The 16,496-nt window shown below is 48.9% G+C and overlaps 1 protein-coding gene across 7 annotated transcripts in view; it reads right to left on the bottom strand.

Moving 5' to 3' along the window:
* Sfswap (splicing factor SWAP) overlaps positions 1–16,496 on the bottom strand; it is a 77,568-nt gene that overhangs the window by 15,825 nt on the left and 45,247 nt on the right. For 4 of the 7 annotated variants that reach the window (XM_052755525.1, XM_052755528.1, XM_052755531.1 and 1 more), the window contains 6 exons: positions 15,887–16,015; positions 15,215–15,308; positions 14,091–14,256; positions 7,364–7,594; positions 6,093–6,283; positions 633–898 (listed from right to left, as the gene is read on the bottom strand). In XM_052755525.1, coding sequence (XP_052611485.1) covers positions 633–898; positions 6,093–6,283; positions 7,364–7,594; positions 14,091–14,256; positions 15,215–15,308; positions 15,887–16,015 — 1,077 coding nt within the window. The remainder of the gene's footprint in view (positions 1–632; positions 899–6,092; positions 6,284–7,363; positions 7,595–14,090; positions 14,257–15,214; positions 15,309–15,886; positions 16,016–16,496) is intronic. The other 3 variants (XM_052755527.1, XM_052755529.1, XM_052755532.1) reach the window with 1 other exon arrangement.

Genomic DNA, 16,496 nt, shown 5'->3' with positions numbered 1-16,496 from the left:
AGTTAGCCTAGAACTTGCTATATAGGTTGGCGTTGAACTGAGAGATCCACTTGCCTCTGCCTCCTGATTTTATGAGACAGTCTCTCACTGGCCTGGGTTTTGCTGATTAGGCTAAGCTGGCAAGACAATGAGCCCCAGCCTGTATCTGCCTCCCTGTGCTAGAATTAGAGGCCCGCGCTACCAGGCCCGGCTAACTCCTCATGCTGTGCAACAAACTGTACTGACGGAGCCTAGTGTAGTTTAGCCTGGCCTTGAACTGGAGATCCTCCTGCTTCCACCTCCTGAGTGAAGAGTGAAGTATAAATAAGCTATGCAGAGATAAGAAGCATAAATAAATCATTTAACCTGTAGTGGCTGGTAAGCTTTAAGAAGCCTAAACAATGAAAGATTTCCTTTGGATTTGCAGGATGACACACACACACACCCCTAGTGCATTCACCAGTCTAGTAAACACTGTGCTCATTTTAAACCTTCACACACACACACACACACACACACAACCAGTGTGTTTCACCAGCCTAGTGAACACTGTGCTCACTTTAAACCTTCTGCTGGCTCTACAGGGGGCCAGAAGGAGGCTCAGCAGGTAGGGCAGAACAGGAGCAGGAGGGCATGAGCGCCTGCACACCCACCTCGAGCGCCGCACTGTCCGGTAGGCACTGGGCAGGGAGTGCTTGGCTTTGGAGTGGGATCTAGACCTGGGCTTGGAAGACGAGTGGTACTTGGGGGAGCGGGACCTCGTTCGAGACCGTTTTTTGTGCTTCTTCTTCTTCTTTTCTCTTTCTTCTTCTCTTGGTGGCTCTCTGCATCTGCTTGAAGGCCTTTCTGGAGGCTTCACCTCTAACAGGGGCAGAGTTCTGCCTCCAACCAGCAGAGGACAGGGCATGACACTGGTGTCCTGGAAACATAAGTGAATGTGTGGATATCAACAGGAACGACAACACTTAAAATGCAGACACTGCAGTGATTATCCAAACAGAATCTCCCTGCTGGGTGGGGAGGGTCAAACCTGGGATCGAAGCACGTGGGAGGCTGACAGAGGAAAAGTGCTTTGAGTTGGAGGCCAGCTTGGGCTACAAAATTAATTCTAGACTAGTCTGGTTTATAGTGAGACCCTGTCTCAAAAGACAAACAAACCTCTGGCCTTTCAAGAAAAAGAGTTTAACTAGTCATCGAATGCCACAAATGGAAGATTTCTCATTTGGTACCTGGAGGATTTGGCAGTAAGGCTTATGGAAAAACTCAAGGAAGATGATCTGTGTGACCAGCCTCCCATACTGCCCCAGATGTCTGGGAGCCCTGGAATGGAATGGGGACAGCAGTGGCGTGCATGCAGCTGTGGGGAGGAGGGCCCAGCCTTCCTGCATCACTCGGGTCCACTCTGGCAGCTGATTAGCATCCCTGCACACGATTGATTCTTACAGAATGTACAGGGGTTGAGCTGAGGCCAGATGGCTACCTGCAGTTGTCAGACAGGAGAGCGAGCTCTCAGCTTCTCCTTGAGCTCCCAGGTGCTTAGGCCGCTAGCTCAACCATAGACAGGCTTATCACCATTGATGCAATAGTCTTAGCTATCATACAGACTGCTTAAAAATTTAGTGCACCATTCATCTCTTTCTTCTTTTAGATAGGGTCTCACCTATGTATCCCTGGCTGGCCTGGAACTCACAGAGATCTGCCCAAGTGCTGGGATTAAAGGCAAATTTCTGTGAGTTCCACCATATCCACCCAGTAATACTTTTCTATGTCACTATGTCACTTACAATCACACATGGATATGTAAAATGGCACTGGGCAGAGCATCATGTAGAAGAGGACCACGTACATGTGCATGGTGGAATGCCACCCTGGGGAAACCTGCCCATCCTGAGGAGCTGGCTGAGTTAGGCTCTGACAGATGTAGTAGTACACCTGTGAAATGATCTCACGTCCTTTTAGAGCCTGTAAGAACTCTCGTCTACAGCTATGTGGTTAACTGGGAAAATGTGTCAACGTTTGTGGGTAGAGTGCACATCAAGTTACTCAGCAAAGTCAAGGGCAGTCTGTTCCATGAAGTTTCTCTTTCTCTCCGTCTCTGTCTCTATCTCTCCCCCTTCCTCCCTCCTTCCTTTCTTCTTTCTTTTCTTCTTTCCGTTTTTGGTTTTTCGAGACAGGGTTTCTCTGTGTAGCTTTGCGCCTGTCCTGGAACTCATTCTGTAGACCAGGCTGACCTCGAACTCACAGAGATCCGCCTGCCTCTGCCTCCCGAGTGCTGGGATCAAAGGCGTGTGCCACCACTGCCTGACTCTTAGGAAGTTTCTTGATAGTGACAACATTTTGGGTTGGACTATCATTTATAAACTGTCATTTTATTATGAGACTTGTTTCAAAGCAATCAGACACTTATCCCCATCTGCTCCTCATGTTTCCTTTCTGTTGAAGCAGTTCTGCTGAGATAATCTTCCTGTGGACAGACAGCCAGGCAGACCATCCAGAGGCAAACATCCATGGATTATAGACAGGGCCAAGGCTGGCAGACAGGAATGGAGTCACTGAGAGAAGACACAGGTTGGCTCAGCACTGTGGTGCTGCCAGCAGGGGCAATCTTGCAACCATGACTTGTTTTTATCTATCTGCAGATATGGCTTTACATAGTTTTTACTTTTTGTTTTTGTTCTTTTTGGAGAAAAGATTTCTCTATGCAGCCCGGGCTGTCCTGGAACTCACTCTGTAGACCAACCTGGCCTTAAATCAGAGATTCACTCACCTCTGCCTCCTGAGTGCTGGAATTAAAGGTGTGCAGCACCCCCCACTCCCCCAGAGGCTTTACATATTTCTTAAAATTACACTTCTTTATTTATATATTATCTGTCTTTCTGTGTGTTTAGGAGTGTGGAGGTCAGAGGACAACTACTGAGTCAGTTTTCTCTTCTCACATGTGGGTCCCAGGGATCAAACTCACGCTTATCAGGCTTGGCAACAAGCATCTCTACCTACTGAGCTTTCTTATACTGTCTTGTCTAACCTTCAGCCTCACTTTGAGATAAGGTCTCATGTAGTGCGGGCTGACTTTGAACTTGCCATAACCAAGGATGACCCAGAACTTCTGAAACCCCGTCCCCCCCCAAGTGCTAGATTCATAGGGTGTGCTAATGTGTCAAAGACAACACCTAAGACCCTACACATTCCAGGCAAGCAATCCAGCAACTGAGCTATATTAGAGGTTTGCAGATGGGTCTTAATGAGTATCTTTGTTCATTGTACAAATGATAAAAGATCCGGTCAAGCTTCATACATCCCTACCCATGCAGGCCCATGTTTAAGGTTTCTCTCCTTGCTGCCCATGTCTTTCCATAGCTACAGAACTCAAGTTCTTGTATTCCTTCCTGCATACCCCACGCCACAGCACCTCATGGCTGCCCTCAGCTGGGCCACAGTGCCTCATGGCTGCCCTCAGCTGGGCCACAGCACCTCATGGCTGCCCTGAGCTGTGTGTACTTTGTCCTACATTTCTGCAGGAACAGGCCTTGTGTGAGGGACCAGAAGATAGTCCACCTCTGTGGGGTTCTGGAAAATGGGGTCACAGTGCCCTAGTGGGGTTGCTATGTTCTGCCACGTCCCTGAAAAGCTCATTCTGGGAAGGACAGGGTAAAGGTTAGCCTGAGTAGAGGACCACTAAGAACATGCAAGGTGGACACAGAGGCAGCAGTCTAGACATCCAGGAGGTGGAGAACAGCCTTTAACCACACTCATTGCAGACTCCAACGGCACTTATAAGGGTCAATACAGTTAAAGTTCGAAGGGTGAAGGAGCCAGGCATAGTGGCACATGCCTGCAACCCTGGAACTTGCGAGGCTGAGGCGAGAGAACGGATGACTTCCAGCCCCCTTCCCTTTTCCAACAAGAGCAAACAGGAGCAAAGGGCTTCTTCTGTATTATGAGGAGAGCCGAGTGTAGAAGTCTGAATGAAGATGGCCCATAAAAGGCTCACAGGGAGGGACTCTATTGAGGGGTGTGGCCTTGCTGGAGGAAGTGTGTCACTGGGGGTGGGCTTTCAGGGTTTCAGAAGCCCAAGCCAAGCCCAGTGGCACTTTTTCTTCCTGCTGCCTGACGATCTGGATGCAGAACTCTCAGCTACCTCTCCAGCACCAGGTCTGCCTGCACACTGCCATGCTGCCTACCATGACGACAATGGACTAAACCTCTGAAACTGTAAGCAAGCCCCAGTTGAATGTTTTCCTTTATAAGAGTTGCCGTGGTCATGGTGTCTCTTCACAGCAACAGAAACCAAGATGAAGGCCAAGCGTAAGAGATATTTGGAGACATAAACCTGGAGGCAAGGTCTCACTATGCTGTCTAGGCCATCTTCTAGGTCTTGGTCTAGGCCAAGTATGGGGATTCCAGGGGCATGCCTGAGAGGTTATTATATCTTTCCTAACCATTTTAATTTTTAAATCATGTACATATGTTTGTATCTGTATGTGAGTGTGGCATGTGAGTGCAACTGCTTACAGAGTCCAGAAGAGGACATCAGATCCTCTGGAGGAGTTACAAGAGGCTGTGAGTTGCCTGATACAGGTGCTGGGAACCAAAATCAGAACCTCTAAAGCACCTCCACCCCCAAGTCAGAATTTAGGATAAGAAAAAGAAAAAAAAGTGGCCATTATTCTGCCTCGGCCTCCCAAGTGTGATTACTGGTGTGAACCACCATGCCCAGCTGACACTAAAATTTTTTTTCAAGATTTACTTTTTTATGAGTATAGGTGTTTTGCTTGTAAGTATGCACCATGTGTGTGTCTGTGGAGGCTAGAAGAGGGTGTCAAAGCTCTAGAAACTGGAGTTATGGATGGCTGTGAGTCACCATGTAGGTGCTGGGAATCAGACCCAAGTCCTCTGGAAGAACAATCATTGCTCTTAACTGCTGATCCATCTCTCCAGCCAGCCCCAGAAAGACTTTTAAATGACCATTTTTAACTGCTCTTAAGAAGCACCGAGGGGGCTTGGACCTGCCTAGGCTCAGTGAACCGGGCTCTGCTGACTCCCTATGGGAGACCTTGATTTGGGGGATGTGGGGTGGCTTGGGAGGGAGGGCTAGGAGATGGGAGGAGGGAGGAGGTGGGATCTGCGGGTGGTATGTAGGGTGAGTAGCAAATTTAATAAAGAAAAATGGAAGGAAAAAAAAAAGCAGCAGCACCGAGGGACAACTTTCTGCTGACAGCCTGGGGGTCTGCACTCCAGCTGTGTCGTCCTTCAGCCTTGGGACAGTGGTTGCACTGCCAGTTCTCTTACTTAGAAAATTCCTATTTCTAAAATGTTCTGGAACTCCTTCATGAATTCCTAGACACCCATGAAGTATATTTTAACCCCCCTCAAAAAAAAAAAAAATAGATCTTGAAAGACACCTGCTCTCAAGAATCTAGACGAAAAGACCCAGGGCTGGGGATGCAGCTCAGGGCAGAGCACTTAGCGGCTACACATCTGGCCTGGGCTCCTTGACCAGGTCTAGACAGGCACGAGCAGACTTGTCACTAATGACAGAGTGCTGCTGGCAGCAGCGTTTACTGAGGGTTCCTGGTGCTAGGGACTGCTTCCCATCCCTCCACCCAAGAGGACCAAGGTCCCATGTAATGATCCTGTTCAAGGCCACCACTGAGGAAGGAGCTGCCTGGGCTCTCCAGGACCTCCCACACATCAGTGCTCTACCACACAGCTGCCACCCAGAGAAGACAAGGGTGGCCGCAGTTACTTTTCCCCTAACTACAACAACGCAGACACAGGTGCTGGCACTGAGATCTCTGCCCTCGTGTGAGCCCAACGACGTGGTGGCAACCACCGAGGCCCTGCAAGGGCAGCCATTGGCTGAGCTTCCTGATCAGGATCCACAGCTGTGTTCCGAGACCCAAGACTGCCTTTGGTGTACTTACAGGTAACTAACTGTCCCAGCATCTCTTTTCACAGACTCAAAGCCATCAGCAAAGCCTGTGACTACGCTGGAGGCAGGTGCTGGGCTGCTGGCATCTGACTCAGGCTGGGGCTCCACGGCCAGAGCAGCCCAGAACCTCCTTTCATAGACTATAAAGCCAAGCACGCCATCGGGACATCCTTCTACATACCTCTACACTGAAAGCACCCTCCTCAAGTTTTCCGACTTCGGTTTCCGGAAGAGGGTTTTTTAAGGTTTGTAAGAACAGAGCTGCTTTCCTTTTCCGTTCAGCCTGAAGCTGCTTCTCCTTGGATTCCTTGGACGCCTGGGCCAGCTTTTCCCGGGCAGCCGCGGCAAGACGGTCCTCCAGCTTTTGTTTTGCTACAGAAAACAAGAAAGGCAGTCTGCAACAGTGTTTTATTTCTAATTTTCACAGGCACCTTCTGGACCTACAACACTGCCATTTCAACGCGACCCTCAGAGCAGGTAGACACTTGGGACAGGGTGAAATTTTGAGAAAATAAACTTAGTATGGCATTTTTGGGGATGCACACTTTACTCTCAAAGGCAGCAAGGCTGAAGGGGTTCCATGAGGGTAGAAGCTGTAATTGCAGAATGGCTCTCATACACAGGAGCCCCATACATTCCAAGTGTCTGGGTGAATGATGCACTGAATGACGCCCTGTGGGCAGTGTCTTAGTTCAGAGGGCATGACAAACTGCTGAGCTCACAGAGTGCAAACTTAAACACACAGTGTGACTGTAAGTACACTGAGGGAGAACAACTGTGGCCTAGGACATGCTCTCCTCTGGAAGACAGTGACTCCAAGAGCATCCTTTACTCAGTGCTATATGGTCTGTTCATGCATACCTAGAAAATGCAATGTAAGAAAACCAGTTAGAATAGGTCAAAGCACAAACGCATTTATGAAGTAACCACTTCACTATGGAATAGGACTTATTTTGGAGGTGCAGATGTCCCCAAGATGCTAAGCATTGTACCAGAGTTCCAGCCCCAGCCCATGTCCCCCACATGCTAATGGCCATGCTGTGACCCATGAAGATGAGCCAGGGCTGAGAAATCAGCTCTGGCAGGCATCATCTTCAAGGGTTGATGGTTCTGCTGAGAGACATTTCGACAAAGGGCCTCTCCCAGTTCGGTGCATTAACTGGAGCTGGGAGTCCAGGCCTGGTGTCTCACCCTGGGGCTGTCGTCCAAGTACAAAGTGCGTCTCCATTAGAGCCGTCCGCTTAGCGCATTAAGCTGCTCTGAGTACAGATTGCCAAGGGCGCTGCATCAAGCTAAGGAGTGCAGTGCCACACAGCACCACACACAGGGCTTTCAGAACGCTCCAGCATGGCTCCAGGCTTTGGTTCGCCGCAGTCTTAGAATTTCTGGCTTAGCACTAAATCTTAACATTTGTCTTCTTTCTTTCAAGAACTTGAAAAGCTGTCGACAAACCTTGCTTTGCTTCTAGCTCCTCCTGGGTGAGCTGGGGCTTCTTCTCCTCCACAACCACACAGGGTGGGGCCGTGGCTGGGCTGGGGTTGGCCGCGCTGCTCGTGCTTTCCTGGCACTCCCTGCTTTCCTCGTCCTCTTCACTGTCATCGTCCAGCTTGACTCGGTTTTTTTCCAGAGGAAGGAGGTCGTTTTCTTTGGCCTTGATGGCAAAACTTATTGGTGCAAATGAAGCTGTTGGGAAGAGGTGAGAAGTGCAATGACACATTTTTAGGCACCAGAGGCCACTTACAAGAGAGATGGCTGACGGGCAGATGGCATCTGTGGTGAAGGCACAGCCTGTGTGTGTGTGTGGGGGGGGGGGGGGGGTGGGTGGGGGGGGGGGTCTACAGGCAGGGCTTCTGCAGTGTTAAAGGAGTCCTGTTCAAATGCTCCAGGCAAGGCATCAGACTGGGGTGTGTGGGCAGCATAGTGGTGGTGTCACAGTAGACACACCTGCTGAACACGGAGTGGTCATCTTAGTCTTAAATGGTCAATTTCTTGTCATGTTCCTTTCTGTAAACTTGTAAACATCTACTTATTTACTTAACGTGTGCACGTCAAGGTCAAAGACAACTGGGAATCAGTCCTCTCCTACTACATGGGCTGTGGGCATTAAACTCAGGTTGGCAGAAGTGGTGGCATGTGCTTCCACTGAGCCATCTTGCTAGCCTGCCATTTTTCTTCAAAAACATTTTTTATAAGAATCTGGCTTGTAGCTGGATTGGTATGAGTAGGCATGTGACATGACTCTACCTAGAAGTCTCCAACTATGTTTTAAAAAATAAACAAACAAACAAAAACCTAGTCTTCAAGCAAAATCCAAACCAAAACAAACACACAATTCACTCCTTTATTTGGTGAACATGACAAGCATCCTGCCAGACTTCAGTCTACACCTATTACAAACATTTCAATGTGTAACAAAAATTTAAGTGATACATCCCCAACACCTAGACACTTCAAGAGACATGCAAAGGCCTTAAAGGACAAAGTCTTCCGTCTATCTGCTCGTCAACACTGAGCCTCTCTGTTACTCACTATGCTGAGTGACTCACAACAGCCAGCCAGATGCAGTCAGACGCTATGGCCTTCATTCCTAACGGGTATCACAAAGCTACACTGAAGGGCCATCTCCAGTGCACTGAACAAAGCCACCTCTGAGTGAGGTGAGCTGTGGGAAACAGATTCTAGTAGGGCTGTGATTTACTGCGGTGCCCCCAGCCCCAAGCTTCTCAAAGCAGGCCACTTGGCCATGTGCTGGGCTGAGGGTCTCCTCGACTTATTCCTGTGTTCCACACCCCCGTGTGGGCTAAAGAGAATTTATACCTGTGACACACACCCCATTTAATACCCACGAGCCAGGAGAACAGACTTCCATGCCACACATGGTAAGCGGCAGAGTGTACTTTGAAACTGCTTCATGTTGTCATGCTGATCAAATACTAACCAAAATCCTCATCTTTCACAATACAACCAAGATGTCTACGCTAATGCCATGATGATGATGATCTGCTGCAGCAGATTCTGAGTGGAATCTAGGACAGGGACGGAGATGCAGAACAATGCAGTCCAAGGGCCGACTGCTGAAGGTGGCGGTGAGTACTTGGTGAGGTGATGTAGGTTACTGTGCCATGTGCTGTTTTTGTACATGTCTTAAGTTTCCTTAAGAAAACTCAAGTTTGCCAGGTGGTGGTGGTGCATTCTAATCCCAGCACTCGGGAGGCAGAGGCAGATGGATCTCTGAGTTTGAGGCCAGCCTGGTCTACAGAGTGAGTTCTAGGACAGGCAGGGCTACACACAGAGAAACCCTGTCTCAGAAAAACCGAATAAAACAAACAACAACAAAGAGAGGGGGGGGGGGGGGGGGGGAGGAAGGGAGGGAGGGAGGGAGGGAGGGAGGGGAGAGAAAGCCAAGTTGAACAAACAAATCCTTTACTGCCTGTAGTAATATGGTCTCTTTAATAAGCAGAGGGTCAAGGACATTTTAAAAAGAGAGGAAACACTTAACCTGTGTGTCTAGGTGTCCTGCCTCACTAAGTGTTGATGATGGGAGTATCAGGTGCCCCATGCCCCATGGCCCTGATGAGAACCAAGAGTCCAAGGTCAGAAAGCTTCTCCTGACCAGTCCAGCCAAAGGCCCTGGGAATTCTTCTGGAACATTCTGATTACACAATTTGCACACCACAGTGTACATTAACACTGATCCTAAGTTCTTTCTCCAGGTGGCCCATACGTTGTGTGATCCAGCTACATCTGCCCTTCTGTACTGTGCTCAAGCGGAGATGGACATCCTTGCCTGCTGCCTGCAGGATCCATTTCTTCTGACACATCTGACCCTCAAGGATGGGTCCAGCAGTGCCTCCCTGAGGCACAGCCATGGCCTCATAGCTCCTTCTCCACTTCTCGGTAATAGCTGCATGTGTGTATATATGTATACATATATATGTGTATTTCGAGATTAGCTCTTAGCTATGTTGCCTAGGTTGGTCTTGAACTCCTGAGCCCAAAGGATTCCCCTGCCTCAACCTCCTGAGTAGCTGGGAATTCAGGTGCCTGACACTTTGCCTGGATGAGTGTAATTATTATTATTACTAATTACTATATGTTGTTCTTGTCGTGCATTCATGTGCACACGTGTGTGCAGTGAGTGCACCTGTGTGAGTAGGAAGCAGAGGTTGATGTCTTGCTCTGTTGTTCTCCATCTTGTTTTTTGACACAAGAGTTCTCACTGAAACTCGTATCTCCTGAAGGCTAGCCTGGCTGGCCAGTGAGCTCAGGGAAGCCTGTTTCTGCTCCTCCTCAACCCACACTAGGGTTACAGACCTCTGACTTTACAGTAGGTACTAGGGATGGGACCTCAGGTCCTTACCCTTGTATAGCAAGCATTTTTACCCACAGGGCTGTCTCCTCAAGCCCGATACTAATTTTAAAAAGTCTATTTTTTCAATTTTAATTGTTTTCAATTTATTTATATGCACGAATGTTTTACCCGCATTTATGTATGTGCACCATGTGCATGCCTGGATCCCCTAGGACTGGAGTCATGGATGGCTATGAACCACTCTGTAGGTTCTGGGAAACCAACCCAGGGCCTTTGCTCTCCAGCCCCAGCATCTTGTTTAGAAGAAACCTGGCACACTAGCCACGTGTTTTTCTCTTCTGAAGAATGCCCTTAGTCCATTTTCTGACCCAGAAAAGCTTTTTATATATGAAAGGACATTAACCCTTTATCTTCCAACTTCTTGTCATTGCCTTTTCATTTCATTCTGGTTCTGCTCCCTAGACCTGGAAGCCTGATTTCTGGCTTCAATTCTGATTCTAAGATGATCTATGTTAACAACAACTTCCCTTCTCTCCCTGCTCCCCCCTCTTCCTCTCTACAGGTCTCACGGAGGTTCACAAAGCTGGCCTTGAGCTCCAGATCCTCCTGCTGCCTTCTCCTCCAGTGCAGGGATCATGGGCCTGCACTACCTACACTGACTGCATGTAGACACTGACCTTTTGGAATTACTGCTGTTAGATTCCTGAGTCTATTAACACTTTAAAAGTGAGGGGGCTTAGCCGGGCGGTGGTGGCGCACACCTTTAATCCCAGCACTCGGGAGGCAGAGCCAGGCGGATCTCTGTGAGTTCGAGGCCAGCCTGGTCTCCAAAGCGAGTTCCAGGAAAGGCGCAAAGCTGCACAGAGAAACCCTGTCTCGAAAAACCAAAAAAAAAAAAGTGAGGGGACTTACAAGATGGCTCAGTGGGCAGGGAGCTTGCTGCAAGGCTTGACAACCCGAGTTTAATCCCAGAGACACACATGGTGGAAGAAGAGTCAAAGTGGAGCTTACCCGTCCAGCTTCAGTTAGTATTAACTACTTAAGCTACAGAAGTACCAATGCCTTCTCAGCGCTTACTGAGACAAGACCCAGGAAGTCTGCTTGCAGACAGGTGACGGAGAGGCCACACCAGGGCCCCGGAACAAGACCACTGCTCATTCATTCCTGTCACTGCTTTAGTGCACAGTTGGATTCCATTTTAATATTTTAACATCATGCTTCTAAGTGCTGAGGTCTATAGATCGCTGAGCTCTGAGAGCTTCTTAATTCTGTCTCCCATAAGCCCTGGAGAAGCTCTACTGACTGAGGGTAAATTAAGCCAGCCTTTAATTTGCTTTGGCCTCTTGCCTGGTTCTAGAGGCTGTTCACTAACCAATATTTTAAATTCTGCCAGACTAAAAATCTGTCAGTTTTCTTTCTCTTCTTTTCTTGAAATAATTTTGGCAATTTCTGTTTTTTTGAAATGGTATTTTTCAGTGACTTGAGTCATTCCACTTAAGGCTATGAACATGCTATCCTTGTGCATTTTAAAAAAGATTTACAACTTTGTGTTCATATCTGTATTCTTTTTCTCTTGAGTACACACAACATATTTTATTGGTCTTTTAAAAAATTACTTTCTCAGTAGTTTCTCCTTTAATTTGTATTCCCTGGTTTCTGCTTTTCTTATAGCATTTTATAGGTTTTTGAGAGGTTCTCACTGTCAGGAAGTCTGTATTTGAAATCCTGCCTCAGCTTCTGTAGTGCTGGGTTCTAGGCCTGTGCTACTACTGGCTGGGCTTCCATCCTGTGTCCCGCTCTTTGTGTGTCCCCCCATGCCAAGGACTGAACATACCCAGGTCATGTTGTACTGCACCCCACTCACATCCTATTTTCTTGAGTTCAATGTTCATTTAATTTTTTTGTTTGTTTAAAAACATAAACAGGTAATGCTATTGTCTTTTTTGGAAAGACATTTTCACCCCGAGCAGTATAGAGAATAGAATCCAGGGAAGTGTTCTACTGCAGAGCTATGCCCTAACCCATAATAATTCTTTGACAGTCTCACTGTCCTTATTTCTGTGGACTCAGGACTTCAGGGTGATGATACGCCTACAGGTCTTCCTGTTCTGGCATTCAGATGTACAGAGAAATGATGCACCGACCTGCTTTCTCACCTCTTCAGAGAGAAGTCTGTCTGTTTATACCTGGGTGAACTTCTTCCACACCTGTCCCTTCCTTTGATATTTCTGAGAACTTCCGAGGCTGTCTTCTAGTCAGTCTGACCCTGGTGATTTCATCATGCTTAACCTAGCAGTATTTCTGAGCGGTCTTCTGAAGCTGCAGATTATCAGCAGCCTAAGTTGTATAATATCCTCAACTCCTTTGAACATAAAGACCTAAGAAGCTGCTGATACTTAGGGCTAGAGGCTCAGTTGCTGTCTTCTGAATCTCAGGCCCTCAGCAGGGCTGTGCTTTTCCGTCCTGACCTGCAGAGGAGCAGGGCTGTCTTCCAGGTCTGTGGAAGGAGTGTGTCAAAGCCACTATGCAGCTCTGGCTCACATCTCAGGCTTCTCCTGCCAGGGTGGGCAGGCTGGTGCAGCAGCTGGGCCTGGAGCCCTTTCTCTGCGGCCCTGCAGCCACTCCAGGCAAGACCAGTCTAGGGTGCTTCCTGGATGACAGCTGCCTAGTGGATGTCCCCTAGCTTGTCCCAGCCTCCCCGCTTCTCCTTGCTGGCAGTGGCTGTCCTGGATCACTGTCCTGCTTGTCTTCCAGCATGGGACAGCATCTCAAACGGCTTCCAGTGCAGAAGTTGCTGCTCTGCTTGTGCCTCCGCTTACTTCAGAGAGCAGGAGGTAGCCGGTCACCTGACTTTCTAACAGCGCTTTGCTGGCGATAACCGGATTCTTATGAATCCTCTCCATCCCCCGAGCCCTCCCAGAAGGCTGCTCTAGGTGAGGCAGGAGACTGCTGCCCGTGTCTGCTGCCACTCTTCTAGTCAGGAGCTGTAGGCTTGTGCTTCTACTGTTGCCGCCACTCTTGCGCTGGCCACTGGGCCACCCAAGGCCCCCAACTGTCCCTCTGTCTTTAATCTCAAAGAGCCAATGCTAAATAAGGCATTCCCTAGTCACCACAGGCCTCAGGGGAAGCAAAGCCCCAGATGCTGAGCAGTATACCTCTCCAGACTGAATCACTAGAGCCACCTGCCACCATAGCAAAGCAGGGACCTCACTTATCCCTCAACACCCAACACACCATCCTTTTCTGCAGGCTCTTTTCCAGCAGGTGAAGTACCGGCTTCTTCACATTCTGCCACAGAGCGCTGCTAAGCAGCCTCAAGTAGCCTTTCTCCTGTCTTCTCGACTGCACCAGCCACTTACATACGCCTGTCCTGCTAGACTCCATCGTCTAGTCAGGGCCAGGGCAAGGAGAGCAAGCAGATGTGAGTGAGTGAGCACAGCCCTGCCTGACAAGAGTGCTCAAGGGAGCCACCTGGACAAAGCAGACAAAGTCCATCCCAACAGTTAGCACAGGGCCTGGAGCTGACCTAGCAGAGAGCACTTGCTCAGGTGAGCTGTGGGTGCAGTCCCCAGTACCACAAAGAACTCAACAGTTTCAAAGGTCTGGGTCTGAGTGAGGATGAAATATTATTTGAAAATTTATAAACATGTCCACTAAATGGCTCAGAACAGGCTAAAAGCTGGTAAATACTTAGACTAGCTTGCATCTACAGGGTTCCAAACACCATGCTTGGAAGCAGGACAAGGTGAGCATGCCCGAATAAGCAGCTCCAGAAGCCAAGCCCAAGGAGCCCTCATGGTTGAGGAACCTAGTCCTGTCCCTGAGGTGGGAAGCCCACGAGGCCTAGGCTTCACCTGGACAGCGCACCTTTTACCAGCTTCCCGTCCACGGTGCTCTTGCTGGACCCAGCCTCCTTCTTCCCGCTGCCTCTTCCCCCAGTCTCTGCCATACCCTCAGGAGTGCCATCCTCTCCAGCTTCACATGACTCTTCAGCAGCGGTTTCTGTGGAAGCCTCTTCAGCTGTTGATGCTACCTGGAAAGAGAGACATCACTGTGCACTGTCACATGACGATCACTTGGTGTGTCAGTACCGTCCACAGGACAAGCCTATAATCCCAGCACTCAGGAGGTAAAGGCAAGAAGACCGGGAGTTCAAGAGCATCCTGGCCAAACAGGTAGAGGCCAGTCTGTGCTACGTGAGTCATTCTAAAAACACACATCAAAACAATCTCCCAAACCACCTGAAACAGCATTTCCACATTTCAAATTCTGACTTGAGGTTTTCTTGGGTGCTTTCAAGTGTGTGCATGCTACAGGGATTGGACCCAGGGCCTCTGGTAGGTTAGGCAAGTGCTCCGCCACTCAACTACATCCCCAGTCTCACTTTCTTTTTCTAACTCGAGAGACTAAAAGTTGAAGGACTGCCTTCTCCTTGGAGCTGGTTTACTGAAAATACTTCAGAATAGACTCCCCCACTCACTATGGATGAGTGAGCGGCTTCAGTTTCAGCAATCAGTTCGCAGAATAAGCTCCAGAGTGTTAGGACAAAGCACTCCCAGTGCAAGAGACCTGTGCGAGAGGGACTGTGTGCTGGGATAGCCAAGGCCCAGCTCTACCCCTGGAGGGCTGGATAGCTCCAGCATATGCTCCGTGAGGTGCACTACAAAGTGGTCAACGTAAACTGGGCACAATGGCACATCTGAGAGTCCTGCACTTGGAGGGCTCAAGAACTGAAGGCTAGCCTGAGCTACAAGAGGCCATGTCTCCACTCCCCTCCCCAGTACTGTCCAAAGTAGCCTCTGATGCTTGAAGAGAGTGTCTTTTGTTTGGAACACGCTGGACAAGTGGTGACCAAGGCATGAGCGAGCGGTGACAGCTTCCCCTCTGAAGGGAGAGGCTAGGCAGAGTGTAGACTTGAGGATAAGCAAGCAGGAAGTCCATCTGCACTGTCATCAGAGCTTGTTTCATGCCTCCCCACCTTCAGTGAATACCTGTGTGCTACTGCCTCCTTCCTTCTGCAGGAAGAACTGCTTCTTAAACTCGTAGTAGGCGTTGTACTGGTGCCAGGGCTGGAGAAACTCAAACCTGTGAATGGAAAAGGATTCAGTATGACCACACGCAGGCTTCGGGGTTTCTTTCCCACATGGCCTGCACTGTCCCGGACATCTAGACACTGGTCATCCCAACAACTCCAGAGATTCTACAGAGCTCCAGCCCTGCTCCATCCATTAACATGTGAATCGATCCGGCGGAGGGCTAAGCTGTTCTCCAGGGTCACAGCACAGGTAAAATGAGGTCCATGGTTTAAAGACACTGCCAGGGATAGGGGATGAGGAGCCTCGAAAAGGGTGAATTCCAGCCTTTCAAGCACCTACATTTTTACTGCACAATAAAAACAACAAAACCCTCTCCAACTCTAAGTGATTCAACAGGAGGAACAAAAACATGTCCATCTAAAGACACTCCAGGGAAGATGGAAGCACAAAGGATAGTGACAGGAGTTAAAGAATGCCAGACAAAACCCCCAAATCTCATACATCTGACATGCTTACAATTTTTTGAGTTTTTGCACTGTGGGGGCTTGAGCTCAGAAAGTCATGAACGCCAGGCAAACAATGGCACTGAACCACACCCCAGCCCAACATTAAACCCCTTCACCTCACCTCTGATCGTTCTTGGCTCGAACACTGGTCTCAAATTTAAGGCCGTTCCTGGCGACGTACTCTGCCAGCTTGTCAATCACAGGCTGGATGTCAGGGGGCGGGGGTATGATGGCCACGGGAGCAAGCGCACTGTGGAGAAGAGCTGATGAGCAACCCTGACCTCAGCGTGGCTTGAGCCTGGCAATGGCAGTTGGAGGGTCCTGTCGGGCTCAGCCATGTAAGAGGAAGACTTGGTCTACATACTGGTTCTCAACCTTCCTAATGCTATGACCCATTAATACAGTTCTCATGGTGTGGTGACTCCCAACCATAAAATTATTTTCCTTGCTACTTCATAACTGTTATTTTGCTAGTTATGAATTGTAATGTAAATATCTGATATGTAGGATATCTGATATGGGACCCCTGTGAAAGGGTCATTCAACCCCCAAAGGGGTTGAGACCCACAGGTGGAGAACTGCTGGTCTATAGCCAAGAAGTGGGGCTTTATTCTAACCTAATAGAGGCAGCTCCTGAGCACAAACAGGGTCCAGGGCACCATTGTCAGAGTGACAATGCAGGAGGCTGTGTGTGGCACCCTGTAAGCCCAATACTGGAGCCTGGGTTACAC

This window comes from Peromyscus californicus, unplaced genomic scaffold (assembly GCF_007827085.1).
Source record: "Peromyscus californicus insignis strain IS unplaced genomic scaffold, ASM782708v3 Scaffold_2__1_contigs__length_46816999, whole genome shotgun sequence".
In the NCBI taxonomy this organism is placed as follows: domain Eukaryota; kingdom Metazoa; phylum Chordata; class Mammalia; order Rodentia; family Cricetidae; genus Peromyscus; species Peromyscus californicus.
This window is presented reverse-complemented; position numbering and strand designations above follow the sequence as displayed.